At 42.2% G+C, this 17,071-nt stretch overlaps 1 protein-coding gene across 1 annotated transcript in view; it reads right to left on the bottom strand.

The window, feature by feature from the left end:
• Nucleotides 1-17,071, bottom strand: part of IRF5 (interferon regulatory factor 5) — a 33,817-nt gene that overhangs the window by 10,228 nt on the left and 6,518 nt on the right. Inside the window, exons 2-8 of the mRNA XM_075857558.1 lie at nt 10,089-10,339; nt 9,375-9,564; nt 9,193-9,218; nt 4,735-4,768; nt 4,006-4,314; nt 2,928-3,317; nt 953-1,071 (exon numbers count right to left, since the gene is read on the bottom strand). Of these exons, the coding sequence (XP_075713673.1) occupies nt 953-1,071; nt 2,928-3,317; nt 4,006-4,314; nt 4,735-4,768; nt 9,193-9,218; nt 9,375-9,564; nt 10,089-10,262 (1,242 nt within the window). The 5' untranslated portion in view covers nt 10,263-10,339. The remainder of the gene's footprint in view (nt 1-952; nt 1,072-2,927; nt 3,318-4,005; nt 4,315-4,734; nt 4,769-9,192; nt 9,219-9,374; nt 9,565-10,088; nt 10,340-17,071) is intronic.

Raw genomic sequence — 17,071 nt, 5'->3', positions numbered from 1 at the left:
CGTGTGTGTGTGTACGCGCGTGTGTGTGTGTACGCGTGTGTGTGTGTGTGTGTACGCGTGTGTGTGTACGCGTGTGTGTGTACGCGTGTGCGTGTGTGTACGCGTGTGTGTGTACGCGTGTGTGTGTACGCGTGTGTGTGTACGCGTGTGTGTGTGTACGCGCGCGCGTGTGTGTACGCGCGCGTGTGTGTGTACGCGCGCGTGTGTGTGTACGCGCGCGTGTGTGTGTACGCGTGTGTGTGTGTACGCGTGTGTGTGTGTACGCGTGTGTGTGTACACGCGTGTGTGTGTGTACGCGTACGTGTGTACGCGTGCGTGTGTACGCGTGCGTGTGTACGTGTGCGTGTGTACGTGTGCGTGTGTACGTGTGCGTGTGTACGTGTGTGTGTGTGTGTGTGTGTACGTGTGTGTGTGTACGTGTGTGCTTTTTTTTTTTTTATTGTGTTTTTTGGGTTTCTTTTTGTCAGGTACCAAATAATTATGTTTGGCTAATCTATTACTGATAATTGTTTTTTCTTAATTTTATTTAAAAAAAAATTTTTTTTCTTACAAGTTTTAAAAAATATATAAAGAAGTTAATCTTTTTTGATATGGCATTGTACCATACTTTGCAGGCATCATTTCAATGTTTATTGGTTTTGTTTCTGTGTTCTTTTGATATCTGAATAGTTCTAGTAAACCTTCCCACTTTGAGTTTTGAAATTTTAAAAAAGGAAAGGGAAAATTTTCCCCACAACCATTTTATAAAAAAAACAAAAAACAAAATAAAAACCATGTATAGCTAGCAGAATGTTCTGGCAAAATCAGGCGTTTGGCTTCTGAGACTCCTGGCGGACTCCGGGCTACATAATACCACAGGGGCTTTCATATTGAATGAGTTGTCTGAGAGGAGACGTCACAATGAAGCGAGGGAGCACACCGCTTTTAATACATTACCTAACATGTTCAGTACCTGCACAGTGATGAGTTTTTTCTCTCTGGGTTTTCGATCCGGCCATTCCTCCCCAAAGCAGAAAAATATCTCATAAGGAGGCAGTGCATTGGTCTGTCCTTTCTGGCATGCAATGAGCTCTGTGGACAAGAAGACAAAGAACTTTCACCCATTATCTACATGCTAATCTACGCCAGCAAACAATACAACTGCACTACTAGAATATTTAAAGCAGTTTCACATGGCCGCAATACCAATAGACTAAACTTAAATGACAATGGAACCCTATGGTGTTATAGGTTTGGTGCGGTAGGACCACATGGAATCGGAGTCTTGCAGCCATAATATGGGCACAAAAATTCAGCCATCTTACAGTTGTGTGAAACCAGCCTGTAGTGAAGAACGGATAAGGCATTGGGCAGAAAATAAATTAAGGGGGAAAAAAAAAAGGGATTCTGACTCTTTAGGTTATAGTGGTTAGAGAAAGAGAGCAGCCAGCATGCTCATATCAGCAAAAATATTCATTAAAAAAAAAAAAAGGGCTAAAAGCAACATCTTTAACCCTGTTCTGCAGTAGCCAGTTTTAGTTCTTTCATTTTAACTTTTTCCTCCCCACCTTCCAAGAGCAATGACTTTTTACATTTTCTATCAACATAGCCATGGGTTGTTTTTTTTGTCGTTTTTAAATCGCGTCATTTTATGTACCATATAATTTACGGACAGACTTTTAAAAATTATTTTGTGGGGTAGAATGGAAAACATACAGTTTGAGTTTTGTTCTCACAGCATACACCGCCCAGTAAAAATGACATGTTAAGGCCCTGTTCACATCAGCGTTGCCCTCCCGCAGAGGGGTTCCGTTGGAGGTTTCCGTCGGGTGAACCCCTCAATGGAAAGGCAAACGGAAACCTTAGATTCCGCTTGCATCACCATTGATCTCAATGGTGACAGAAACTTTGCCAATGGTCGACTGCACATAGACACACTGTTGCCACTGTAAATAGCGCCATCCCCCCCTCGTAGATAGCAGCATCCCCCCCCTCTTAGATAGCGCCACCTAAGCACTCTCTCAGTTCTCTCTCGCTGGGGATTCCGCTCTTAGAGGGAGCCCCTGACCACTGTCGATATATGAACACTGACGTCAGGGGCTACTCCTGGAGAGGAATTCCCAGAGCGTTGCAGACGCTCTGGCAGGGGATTCCGCTCTTGAGGGAGCCCTGGACAGTGTCGTCAGGGGTTTCCCTCTATGAGCTGAATCCCCAACCAGAGCCATCTGACTGGGGATTCCACTCCTAGTGGGAGCTTAGGTTGCGCTATCTACAGGGCTGGGGGGAGTCTGGTGCCATCTATAGGAGGGCTTACGCTATATGCAGGGGGGCGGCACGATCTACAGAGGGGATAAAGAGAGGTCGGGGCTCCCTCTAGGAGAGGAATCCCCAGCCAAAGCGATCGGGGATCTGACCAGGGATTCCGCTCCTAGAGGGAGCTTATGCGGCACTACCTATAGGGGGGTTTGCGCTATCTACAAGGGGGGGGGGGGATGTATTCCAGTGCTCTTAAGCCCCGGCAGACATGAGTGCAGTGCTGCTTACAACGAAGCAGCACTGCACTCATTTAACACCGTTCCAGGCTGCCAACGTTTATATACGTGACAACCGCACGGGGCATCAGCAGTTGGAACGTGTATATAGTCGTATGATAGTCGTGAAGGGGTTAATTTTGTCACTGGCCACTACAAAACATCTTGGAGATGTTGATGTATAGTGTCAGCTCTCAATGAATCAGCAGTGCCTAGTGGGGGACAATTGATTTGTTGAAACTTAGATAGCACCACCTTCAGCAAGGAAATGAAGAGACAAGGCAAGGATGCTTTCTCCAATACAAGACGCCGATTTGTTGAGACCAGACAACATTGCTTCTTAGACATTGTTTTGACCCCAATTTGCTTTTCCCATTAACGGGTTTTACCATCTCCAAACTGAAGCCTATCGCTCACCATTTAAAAAGGTCTCTAGGCTGAATACTTTGACTCTCTTCTCTCTTTCTATGGGGTTGGGTCCACCTAGGTTGTTTGCACATGGTCCTGACCAGAAGACTTTGCACTGGCACAAGCGTATAGCATAGATATCCTGGCCTTGAAGGGTAAGGATAAGTCCTCGGTCCATAACATCCAAAAGGTGATTAGTGTAGAACTTCTGTTTCTCATTGCTGATCTCATCTGTTCCAGGAAACCGAACTTGTTCCAGAGTAGTAGGACCAAACAGTTCCACTTGCTCCGGTGTTGGCTCAAGGTTACTGTAAAAAAGACGGCAGCCATGGGGGTTACTGACAATCATCGCTCCTGCTTGCTTCCCTCTATATAGGAACTTTATTTCCAAGTCAGTCACTGCAACAAGAAAAGTAAAAGTACATTAAAAAGGGGGCTTAACCTAACAACCTCATGATATACAAAAGTACTAATAATATCTTTAGGGACTTTCACCATTTCTTCATTATTCTCCGTTAATGTCCATAATGTGTCTAGACCACACATGCACGTCTGGACTTCAGTAAAAGGGAGTGACCATGCACAATGTGTCTACCCGGTTTTATTTCTTAATTCCAAGAAAAGGTTCCATGGGCCAATAACGGAGCCATGGGCCATTAAAACAGGCATAAAGTGTCTCACACTGCATCTCACCAGTGAGATGTGAGGCAATGCTTTGATACAGTGTAATAATAAGGCTCTTAGCCCAAAGAAAGAAAGGGTGCACCCCAGGTCTAAACGTTGCGAGAGTGCCGAGCTCATTCAGGGGTTATGAGTTCAGAGGGTGGCTTCCCTTCACTCATTGATCAGACTGCCCTCCAAACTCAAAAGTCAAGAGAGAGATGGAATTTAAATGACAAGATATAGAATCGTTTCCAAACTATTTATATAAATTTGGTCAGCTATTCCTGCTCTATAACATGCTGCCCGCAGATGAAGCATGATGTGTGACATTGAACATGGTCTAAGTTAAACATGAAAATTAATAGAAGAAAAAAAAAAAACTGCAATTATCAGTTATTGCTGAAAGTATACAAGTTGTACTCACGTGGCAGCATTTGGGGACTAATAAGTAGCTGTGGTATGCCTTGTTCGAGGGGGGCTGCCATGACCCCTTGTATAGGAAGTGCAGGATCTTGTGCTGGCTCCATACTCCCTGCAGGAACTAGTTCTGAAAGAGGAAGAACTACTGGTTGAGGCACCATGCCCTGGGGAGATAATTCAACACCAGGGTACCCTCCTGGGGCAGTTGGTTTTACAGCAGGATCTGTTGCGGTCATGTTATGTTGTATGAGGTTTCCGCAGGGGCTAAAATTGGGCTCCGATTTAGTCCAGACGTAAGAAGGCGGCGGTTGATCTGTAAAATAAAATGGAGGAATTCCTGGCATTACACATGACGAGCATAATCTACTTTGAGTATGGAAGAGAAGCATAATGAAGAGGTACCTATTATTGTATAACATAAAACACTAGAGTGCGAAAGATGAAGCAGTAGTAGCAGCATTAGAAATTGTAAATCCCCTCTTTTGATCATCATTATCCACATCATCATCATTCATCTCTATATTTTAACATGAAAATACACCGTAGGCATGAAAGCCGAGACCTTAGATCCCGGAGACTGCACCGTTTCAAGGTGATATGCCTAGTTTATATAATAAGGTGTTAAGCATGAACATGGAAAAATACATAAACATACAAACAATTCGGCTTCTCGCAGTATGTGCTAACCTGCACTTATACGATTTTACTAATCATGATTTATTTCTGGACTTACCATGAATATCCAGCATTGGAAACATGTGGTCAATCTGAAAATGTAGAAATAATCATATTAGTAATGTATACAGCGAAATTTAGATTTAATATACATCTTGACAATCATGGCAAAATAATTAGCAAATGTTGGGAGTAATATATTGCTACTTAAAATTATTTTCAATGGAGTTCCTGTATTAAAAAAATGCAAGGGGTGAAAAGTAAAAGGTACAGTCAGAAGTAGAAGCTCTAACTTGATTTACGATGCCATAATTTGAATTTTACTATAGTGCCAATATTTAACCCCTTCCCCCTGCTTGCATTCTGGGCCCTAATGTCCAAGCCATTTTTTACATTTTTCCATTGTCACATTCGAAGAGCTGTAACTTTTTTATTTTTGCGTCGGCATAGCTGTATAAGGTCTTGTTTTTTGCGGGACGACTTGCAGTTTTTATTGGTACCATTTGAGAGTAGATGCGACTTTTTGATCACTTTTTATCACATTTTTTTTAAGTCAGGATTAACAGAAAACAGCAATTTTTCCATTGTTTTTTATTTTATTTTTTACGGCGTTCACAGTGCGGGTTAAATAATGTAACAGCTTTATAGTCGGGGTCGTTACGGACGCGGCGATACCAAATATGTGTAACTTTTTTGCTTTATTGTAGTTTTTTTTAATAGTAAAGCATTTTGTAAGGGGAAAAGCTGGGTTTTTCATTTTTTTTGTTTCACTTTTTTTTTTTTTTTTAACTTTATTAAACTTTTTTACTTTTTTACTAGTCCCACTAGGGGACTTCACTATCCTCCGATCGCTATTATAATACACTGCAATACTTTTGTATTGCAGTGTATTACTGCCTGTCCGTTTAAAACGGACAGGCATCTGCTAGGTCATGCCTGCGGCATGATCTAGCAGGCATTCGCTCCAGGCAGACCTGGGGGCCTTTATTAGTCCCCCGGCTGCCATAGAAGACACAGACACTCTGCGATTTTATCGCCGGGTGTCAGTGAGATGAGAGGGAGCTCCCTCCCTCTCTCCAAAACCATTCAGATGCGATGCTCACTATTGTGCACCGCATCTGAAGGGTTAAACGGGTGAGATCGATACTAATATCGATCTCACCCGGCAGAGCAGGGACGCCCCCAGCCCTCAGCTGCCTCTGGCAGCTGAGAGCAGGGAGATTTCACGGCTCCCTGCTCTGTTTACTTTATTCTACAGCAGCGACGTAGAATAGCGGCGCTCTAGAATAAAGCCCACTAATGACCGCCGTAAAAAGACGTATCGGCGGTCATTAAGAGGTTAAGTACTAATGATAGAAGCTTTATCAATAGTATGATGGTATATAACCAGCATCGTGCTGCAATTCCTTGTGCAGAGTACAATAAGCAAATATGGCAGATTAAAGAAGCGTTAAAGGGCACCTGTCATGAGAGTCAAGCAGAGAACTACAGGATAAATTGGTACCACACAATGTTGCTTTGTTTATTCCTAAATTAGCTCTGCACTTGTTGTGCTTTCTTCATGACCGACCCTGGAACAAACACTCTGCACGAGACTGATCCTTCAGAAATGGATTCCATTAATGTGCAGACATTAGATGACTACTCTAATAGTTATATTATAAAGTGGAAACCGGACACTGAGCTCACACATTCATCGTAAGACCGGCTCCTATGTGGCCTGCCTCAGACAATAACCCTGTGCACATGGAAGTGCGTGGTTAGTTATATTCCTATTCTGTTTTGGCAGTATTCATTCTTCCTCACTTACTCAGTTGGATGTATGTACAGTTGCAAGAAGTAACCTGAATTTCTGCATGTATTACTCATAACAATCCGAACACATTTTATCTAAGGTTTCTATGTGAACCATTACATTTAATAACCGGTCGATCCCCCTTTAGCAGTAATCGCCTCCACCAAACATTTGCTGCAGGTACAAGTAAGATTTGCACAGCGCTGAGGATACATTTTGGACCGTTCCTCCCTGAAAATGCTTTTCAGTACATGAATATTTCGGACATGCCTTGCATGCGCAGCCCTCTTCAGGTCATGCCACAGCATTTCGATATGGTTAGGATCAGGACTAGGACTTGGCCATTCCAAAACACAAATCTTCTTTTTCAACCATTCTTTGGTTGATTTACTTGTGTGCTTTAGATCATTGTCTTGTTGCATCACCCAACGTCTCTTCAGCTTGCGGTCAAGGACTGCTGCCCCAACATTCTCCTGTAAAATGTTGCGATACATCTTTGAATTCAGGCCCTGAGACAGCAAAAGTAGCCCCAAACCATAATGCGAGCTCTGCTATGCTTCACAGTTGGGATGATGTTTTGGTGCTGGTGTACAAAGTTCTTTCCTCCAAATATAGAATTGTGCTAAAAAGTATCACTTTTGTTTCATCCGTCCATGGAACATTTTCCCAGAAGTAATCTGGAACATCCAGGTGGTCTCGGGCAAGCTTGAGATGGGCCTCAACGTTTTTTTTGGACAGCAGTGGATTTATTCGGGATGTCCTTCCATGAGCATTATTCTAGTTCAGTGTTTTTCTAATAGTGGATACATGAACAGTTTTTTGCAGTTTGTAAAGTCTTCAGTAGGTGTTTTGCCATTACCCTTGGATTCTCGCTCACCTCTTTCAGGATTGCTCATTGTGCTCTTGGAGTGATCTTAATCGAACAGTAGCAACAGTCCTTAATTTTCTCTATTTGTAGACAGATAGTATAACCGTGAATTTATGTACACCCAGGTCTTTAGCAATGCTTTTGTAGCATTTTCCAGCTTTATGAGTCTCTATAACAGGTCTTCTGATAGTTGTTTGGCATGGTTTATATTAACCAATCCTTCTTGAGCAGAACAGATTTCTGTCAGCAACCAGACTTTATGTGTCTTTATTTAACGGGCAAAACACCTGTGAAACCCACACTTCCAATCTCCCTGTACTGTGGAGGTTTACTCAATGTGCTCAATAAAAAGACATGACCAGTACAACTTTGTGCGGGTTATAAGTTTAGTTAGATTCCGTTTGTCTATTATTGTGACTTCGATAACAAATCAGCCCACATTTTATTAGTAATCAATGCAAAAAAACAGGTAATTCCAAAGGGTTCACTTACCTTTTTCTTGCAACTGCAACTAGAGAATGGCACAGATGATTGTGTTCAGGTATTCTGCTGTGACTTTTATCCTGGTTATTGCCTAGCTTTACATATGATGACTATACCTACAATACTGTCTTACCAACTGACTGATTTAAAGGATTGTCTCATAGTAGAGGGTGCTCACATAGGGAGAGAAAAAAAACCCCGGGGAGATGGCGCTCCTCTAAAGGAAATATAGGGACCACAGGTTTCAATAGAACAGAGCTCAGTGAGTATGAAGTTATTGCTCACCTTTTTGGGTTGTTCTGGTTCATCGGCACAACTCAATTTTGTTGTATGTTGAGTCTTAGGCCTCATTCACACGGCAGGGTTTCCCGGCCGGGTGCCGGCCGTTCATAAATCGGCCGGCACCCGGCTGCATTAGGAATAATAGACTCCTAATGGGGCTATTCACACGGCCGATTTTTTGACGGCCGGGAAAACCGCCCGTCAAAAAATAGGACATGCTCTATTTTCGCCCGGGTACCCGGCCGCCCGGCTCCCATAGAAGTCTATGGGGCCGGGTAATACCCGGCCATCACCGGGATGTGTCCCGAGTGACGGCCGGGTTTTCCGGCTCTTGCGCTCTATCTCCTCCTCCTCACAGCGCAGAGTGCATGTGAGGAGGAGGAGTTGATGCCATTCTGACGAATGGCATCGCTGTACACGTGTGGCAGGGCCGGGGTGTACAGCAGGTGGAAGGGAGCGCTGCGCTGGCTCCCTTCTCCTGCTTGTTAAAAGCGCCCTGGCCCGGCGACACCTTTGATGGCGCCGCTAGCAGCTGCAGCAGCTGCTGCGGCTGCTACTACTGTAGCGACGCCACTATAGCAGAGCGGGGAGGTATCTCCCCGCTCTGCTATGTGCTAGCCGCACTTAGCTCCTTGAAGGAGCGGAATCCCCGTGTGTTCGGGGATTCCGCTCCTGGACAGAGCGCTTGATGTCTCTGTCCATATCTGGGCAGTGACATCAGGGGAAACTCCAGAAGCGGAATCCCCGAACACATGGGGATTCCCCTTCAGGAGTTGCCGATGATGTCACTGTCCGGATCTGCCCGGCCCGGCACGGATGCATAACTTTATGCAAACCGGCCGGGCAGAATGGCCGATTTTACCGGCCGGCACTCGGGCTCGGACGCGACCCGGTCGTGTGAATCCCGCCTTAGACTCTAAAATCCACAGTTTGCTTGGTGTTAGGAGATAACACCGGGTATAGGCTTAACACAGCTTTTCCCAGGTCTTGAAGAATACAGTAAGATTGAGAATTTTTTCAACCTGACCGTATTCATTGTAACAGTTTAAATATTCTAAATGCTATATAAACTAAATAATGACTATTACCTCTTCCTCTTCATCCACCAAGGGATCTGCAAATACAATATTAGAAGAGTGGTTACAGACCATTAAATGATACGGCCACTTAAAAAAAGAAAGCAGCAGGAATATAATACAATGTATGTAAATGGAACACTTCACGTTATTATCCTGTTTAACATTTAAACTCTAAATGATGTGACCCGTACCTTCATTTTGTCCTGGGAGTTCACAAAGCTGGTAGATCTTGAATGGTTGCATGGGAGTTTCTTTGGTGCCATCATACAGAAGTTTGAACTCTCTGCTTTTGTTCAGAGCACAACGCAAATTTGCCTTCCATTTAGCTGGGTCAGGCTCATCTTTTCCCTCTTGATATTTCCCAGTTTCCATGGCCCAGGCCTTTAAAAAGGATGAAAAGAGAACGTTTAATGCAGAGCTTCTGAGAGCTGTTAGAATTTAAGAGATTTGCCCATCAGGGACATTTATGCCTTATCGACAGGATATGCCATAGATATCAGATAGATGCAGGTCCCACACCTATTTCTAGAATGGGGGCCCCCTAAACCCCATTCTACCTTTCTCGGTTCCCGCTGCCAAACCAGGCCTCTTCGTAATTTCCCACCATGTAATCAAAAAACAGCGTAGCTCGCTGTTTCCACAACTCCCAAGTGAATGGCAGTTACGGAAAAAGCGTAGCTTGCATATTCTTATGCTGTATGTCACACGAAACATGGCACAATCTATTTTATTGCCTCTAAATTGTGTGTTCTATGAAGGAGGACAAGGAGAATGAAACATAATGCTGTAGCTAGACTACATAGTATTAAACCAGTAAAATGATATTTCTAGCCAAAATCTGTGAATGTTAGTTATATTTGGTTTTCCTAATAATAGCAGATTTTATCTTCTGGTGCCGCACCAACCTTAAATATGGTGTTTTCATCATCTTGCGTTGGTATATGCCGTGTTGCATGACGCCAGGGGATACTAAACAGCTTGTGATCCGGATCTTCCCAATGTAACCCTGGGTATTTTCCACTATCCACCTGTGCCACCAACCATGGCTTAAGACGAATTCGTCGAGGGTGCGGGTTCATGTCCACGTACCACACAATGGGTTGTTATGATATCAGGGTCGAAATGGTATTTACTAGCCACATCAACATTTTGTGTCCTGAAAAGCAGAAGAATATAAACTCAGGCATCAGCCATTCATGCGGTGTATTCTGTAAGCCATCAAACCTTTAAAGTGTACCCATCATTTTGTTTTTTTTGTAAAGTAATCTAGGTCTAAAATTCTATACACAATCCACAGGAAATAATTCAAGAAAGGCCGCACTCCGAAGTATGCAAAAAAACTGTGTTTATTCACTCAGTGTGTGGGCAACGTTTCACCTTCTCATTGAAGGCATTTTCAAGCAATGAATACATGTGTGTGTGTGTGTGTGTATAAAACATATAAATAGGGTCTCCGTAATACACTCAGACAATATAATCAAATCTAATTAGCATAAAAGTGAATATAGAACATATTAAATTGTGATTATAGAGATCGTCACAAGGTTTATATAAATCATATGATAATACAAAACATCAACTATTTGTTTTTATTCATTTCTATGGCCTACGGACACCTTCTATATTTACGGGAGAGTGTCCGTGCCGTAGAAACCTTCCGTAAAAAATAGGACATGCCCTATTCTTTTTATTTTACAAGTAGTGCTCCCATACTTTAGAATGGGAGCACGGTCCATAAATGCGGATGACTGTCCATAACAGTCTGTGCCTGCAATTATGGACCGTGATTACGGGCACGATCGTGTGCATGGGGCCTTAGTTTGCATTGTATCTACAAGGGAACTTGTCAAAGTAACAGGAACTTACTTTAAAAAAAATTAAATAAAAAAAGTTTCAGCGGCATGCAGTCCACTATCCTTAGGAGGGAAATTACTTTCAGAAGTCCCTGCATACTTCGTTGGTTACATATATCTATATTTAGAGAGCCAGATAGAAAACTGGATCAGTTTCATCATAAGGGGATTTTCTATATTTTATGTTTTTTGAACTGGCTGAAATCTCTGGGGATCTTATTGAAAAGACCAACGTCCCCATGTTCTCAAGGGGTTTTAAGGTAATAGTCTTGTATGCAATGGTTGTCAAAACCCGTCAACAAACAATTCTGTGCAGCTATTGGCTGCACCGGTCAGGCACGGACATCATCGCTGCCCACCCTCTTCCACAGATGTCAGCATTGTAAAGTGTTGGAGAGCATTGTGCTCTTATATCCGAGTCATCCTGTGTTCGAGTGAAAGTGCAGGCAAAGTATTACTTTTAGAATTAACTGGCGGCCTAAAACATCATTAAAGTGTTCATTTTTTAAAACCATATTCAACATTCGGTGTGGATTTCTTAAAGGGAACCTTTCAGCTGCTTTGACCCCTATATCGCGGGGTTAAACTTTTTTTCTAAGGTATACTTATTTATTGTTTGCACATATGGGTATGTTCAGAAATAACTCCCGTGTCGTATGCACATTACTTTAGACGTGTCAGATGGGCGTTTCCTCAGCAGCAAAATGTCCTGCGATAACGGCGGAAACCCCGCTCATATAGGCTTGATTGGCATCTGACACCTCCTGCGTCATTCACTACCCACTGCAATGGCATCAATCAAACCTAAGTTTAAAGGGGTATTCCCATCTTAGACATTTATGGCATATCCACAGGATATGGCACAAAATGTCAGAAAAATGTGTGTACGCCCTCTGGGCCCCACACCTAAATTGAACAGGGGTCACCCAAACCCCTTTTGCCTGGTAAGGCGGACGCTGGCTGCAGATATAGGATGGGGACTAGTGGAGAGGGGCCGCAAATGCACTGGGCATTCTTCGTTCTGTTATATGGGAGTTCTGGAAACAGCCAAGCAACCGCTGTGGATATACCATAAACGTCGAGCTTTAACCCTTTAATGTTTAAAAATGTATGCTCCATCTAGTGACAGCTGCAAGCAGCCAGAATTGTTTCATTCATCTCCAGGTCTATGCAGGGGATTTGGAGCTCCTTCTCGGAAAAACCGAGCTCCAGCTGTTATAGAAATATTTTACTAAATAAATTAGCACAAAAGTTAGATAAAATTAAACCTATATTGGGCCTTGAGGACCACTTTTTTATTTTTCAGTCATAGCCATATGTGAGCTTGTTTTTTTGCAGGTCGTGTTGTAGTTTATATCAGTACCATTTTAGAGAACATATATATTTTATGGGTCATTAAGATGTTTTTTTTTTCTACATGGTTTACCATTTTTCACATGTAAAATGAGGGGCAGCATTTTTTTTTTATTAAAACTTTTTTTGGGCCTAATAGGCAGATGCCCATGGCAGACCTGGAGGCCCTAGTTAGGCCCCAGCTGCCATGGTAACCTATGTCCGTCAAGCTTCTTAGATGTTGCGGACCCCTAAAGGGGTTAAATGGTCGGGATCAGCGTTTTCGGTCATAACACTAATCAGCATAGTGATATACTTGTATGGAGACAGATCAACTATACATATCTCTATGATGCTCATGAAGGATTTACCTAGTAGAACCTAAACCTACTATAATGCCCCCTGAAACAGAGAGCGGGGTCATCCATGCTGGTTAGAAGTGTGCTGCTCATAGCCGACACAATGTGAGAGAAGTCTTGTTACGTGAATGCCAGATTCCACCTTCCACCCCACAGTTCAGTGAGTCATATAGGGGAAACAATTCGCACTACACAATATTTTTTATTCACACAAGCCTTTGAAAAGCTTTTTTCAATGAGATCTTAAAACGTCCCCATTTGGTCACATAAAACATCGCAGCTATGTGGAATGACAGAACAAGATAACGCTCATTCTGATACTGATGCGATGCTGGGAAAGCTTTGTAGGAGGAATTAACAACCCTCCTTTCCTTGAAAAACAATTTTTAAAGTACAAAAAAAAAAACAGCTAAAATCTGCAGGTGGGTCTAGAAACCTCTTACAGATAATATACAATATAGGAACCATGAACGCACACCAGGCAGTATTCAGGACCTGCACGCTAGTTAAAAAAAAAAAAAAGGGGACTTTACCACCATATTTATAAAAACTATATCTGGACTGAAGGAAATGAAAAGGGAAGTTTAAGAAGCTAAAAATCTTGATTTGAAACTACAACACCTAGCAGCCCTGGCATGTCACGTGCCGAATGATGTGCCTGCAAAAAGAAAAGACCTTCTTAAGACTAATGTTACCAGACTTTCCATGCAAGATTTACCCTCCATGTTAACAAAACATATAGAAGCTAAAAAGCACATACAGTTATTAGGAATGTAGAATATAATCAGGGTGAACTGGAATAATGTTAAACAATACAGTAGGAGCTTAATATCCAAATACACGAAAAAACTATTCTTTTCAAAATTAGCATTACTAAGATGCCAATCTTACCACAGGTTCTCTATTTGCTTCACACAATTCCATTTAGGACCCCCACCAGGCATCATTAAACAAATGCAGGCACTACTGTTAAAATGGATCTGAGTAAAGGCAATGTGCATATGGGGGGGGGGGGGTACTAAATATAGTCTGAACCAGCCAAGAATAGGCCAAGAATAGGTACAAAATTGCACGCCTCCTGATGAATACCCATTGAAACGCGTGGCGAAGCGCAGTACACATGCAAAAATTACTTAGCAACGTAAAGAAGTACATTCTCATACAACCTGACTTATTCTTTAATAAACTGTTTTTTATACACGGCACTTCTCCCTACTATTGAATGATGCAAAGCCACATGCTTTGCGTTTGGCACACAATGCCTTTCTTACCTCATTTAACGGTTACCCTCCATTTTTTGGGCTGTTATCTTTCTCTTGTGCTTATATTAATCTATAGCTCCATCTGCCTTTGAACATAGGCTATTGATACATATAGCCATTATTTCACACATCAGGGACGTGAAGAAATATTTCGGCACTTCACAAATAAAATGTATCAGTATTGCTGCATATTAGTATTTTGTTACAGATGTTGGGCTCTATTCACACGAGAATTTATTTCAAGGAGAGTTTTGGCTTCAGGTAGTAGTCATTGCTTCAGTCTCCTATTCTAGAGATAAGCAAATTTTCCCCGAAATTATTTTCCGTTAGATTCGTTCAAACCAGCCGTCTGATTAGATTTGGTACAATTTGGCCCAAATGCCCTGAAATGTCGTATATGACTCTAGATTTTCAACGACTGTATTCAACCCCTTTCAAGCTCTTTAGAGCCAAGACAGCATTAGTAATGAGAGCAACATAGATTGCTATAGTGAAACGGATGGAAGCCTGTGGTAACAAACTTATGTTATTAAAGACTTCAGCTTTTTAAAAATGAAAAAAATACTAAATTCGACACAGATCGAAATATTATGGCGTAGTATAAATGCTTGACGTATAACAATACGGTAATTTTTGGTGGCACTATTATATATACGCAAAACGATGAGTGACGTAAAATCAGTCTATCAAGTATCTTTTTTTTCTGCTTACTGATCCACTATTTATCTGTATTCTATGTTTTACCATGTCTCACTCTCTGTCTGACATCCTGTCTCTCTTCTTTGTGTAGCCCCACAAAGCAGCAGCATTTCCTGGTTTGGCTGTTTAAAGTGGTTATGACTCATATAAGTCAGTGAATAACACCTATACCCTTCATCATTTGCTGTGCTAGAGAGAGAGAGAGGCCTGCAAGGCATTATTGGGAAGCCCATCAGGACACCCAAGGGCACGTGATCCTTCTCCTCCGTCTTCTTCTGATCTGTAAAATAGCGGACGTCATTTTGGGACGTTCATGGGAAACTTCTCCCAAAAATTCTAAACTTTTGGGAAATTTGGAACAAATTAGATTGGTGTAAAACAGATTTTCTCATCCCTATTTTGTTCAGCAGGTAGAGCAGTCTGCTTCATTATTCTTCCCAGTAAAATAACTAAAACAGAAACCTGAGGGATTCCCATTACAGTCAATAGGATTTGCTATGCCGATATATTGATCTGTTAAAAACAAATGCATCATGGTTCTAACAAAATGGAATACTTGATGCAGATGTGAACAGAGCCCTTGCTGCATTCATAACTTCCTGTTCTGTCATTCTTCGATGCATAATATCTGTCAGGCTTTAGGAGATGGGTGCGAAGTTCACAGCATAGAACATTCATTATTCCATGATTTACTGCCTATTTCTATATGCCTGTACATCCCTTGTCTTGCCATGTATATAATACACTATATGAACAAAAGCATTGGAACACCTACAGGAGCTTTTATGAAATGCCATGCTAAATCCATAGGCATTAATACGGAGTTGGTCCACCCCCCCCTTTGCAGCTAAGACATCTTCCACTCTTCTGGGAAGGCTTCCTACAAGATTTTGGAGTGGGTCTGTGGGAGATTTTAACCATTCATCCAGAAGAAAAATTTGTGAGGTCAGACACGGACGTTGGAAGGGGTTGAGGTCAGGGCTCTGTGTGGGCCAGTCAAGTTCTGCAACACCAACCTCACCCAATCATGTCTTTATAGACCTTGCTTTGTGCACTGGGGCACACAGTCATGCTGGAACAGAAAAGGGCCTTTCCAAAACTGTTCCCACAAAGTTGGAAGAATACAATTGTCCAAAATGTCTTGGTATACTGAAGCATTAAGATTTCCCTTCACTGGAACTAAGGGGCCTAGGCCAACCCCTGAAAGACAACCCCATAGCATTATCCCCTCCACCAAACTCTACAGCTCGCACAATGCAGTCAGGTAATGTTCTCGAGGCAAACGCCAAACCCAGACTGCCAGATAGAGAAGCGTGATACGTCACTCCACAGAACAGGTTTCCACTGCTGAAGAGTCCAGTGGCGGCGTGCTGTACGCCACCATCCAATTCATTGGTGATGTAAGGCTTGTATGCAGCAGCTCGGCCATGGAAACGGATGCCGTGAAGCACCCAGTAAACAGTTTTTGTGCAGATGTTAATGCCAGCGGAGGTTTGGATCTCTGCAGTTATTGAGTTAGCAGAGCGTTAGCGAATTTCATGCACTATGCGCCTCATCACTTGGTGACCCAGCTCTGTAATTTCACATGGTCTGCCACTTCGTGGCGGAGTTTCCTAAATGCTTTCACTTTGCAATAATACCACTCACAGTTGATCATGGAATATCTAACAGACTTGTTGCAATGGTGGCATCCTATTACAGTAACACGCTCAAATTCAGTGAGCTCTTTTGAACGACTTATTCTTTCACAAATGTTTATAAAGGCGACTGCATGGCTAGGTGCTGGATTTTATACGCCGGTGGCAATGGGACTGAATGAAACACCTGAATTCAATGATTAAGAGGCGTGTCAATATTTTTGTCCATATAGTGTATATTGAGGTATCCTTTGGTTGTCAGCATACATTGTGGCACTGCTACTTACTGTATGTTATATAAACATATATGTTATATATGAAGATAAACAATTAGCCACAGCCAAATATATAAATCAGAAGCCAAAAAACTTTATTGTAAACCGATGCGGATATACCGCCCACAATAAAAAGACAGGTACACAAAACACAAGTAAAATATACCCAAAAGAGGTGGGCAGGACATAGCAAAATGATCAGTGTAAAATCACTTGGTACAGATTAATTGAAGTATCAAAGTGATTTTACACTGATCATTTTGCTATGTCCTGCCCACCTCTTTGGGGTATATTTTACTTGTGTTTTGTGTACTTGTCTATTGTGGGCAGTATATCCGCACCTGTTTACAATAAAGATTTTTGTATTTTGATTTATACATTTGGCTTTGAGTAATTGTTGATATCTTCCCATTGGTATGCATATTCTATTGTGGGTATCTCCAAGTACTATTTGCAACATTGGAACAATTG

This window comes from Rhinoderma darwinii, chromosome 3 (assembly GCF_050947455.1).
Source record: "Rhinoderma darwinii isolate aRhiDar2 chromosome 3, aRhiDar2.hap1, whole genome shotgun sequence".
Lineage (NCBI taxonomy): Eukaryota > Metazoa > Chordata > Amphibia > Anura > Rhinodermatidae > Rhinoderma > Rhinoderma darwinii.
Note: the sequence above shows the minus strand (reverse complement) of the source record. Positions and strands in the feature narration are given on the sequence as shown.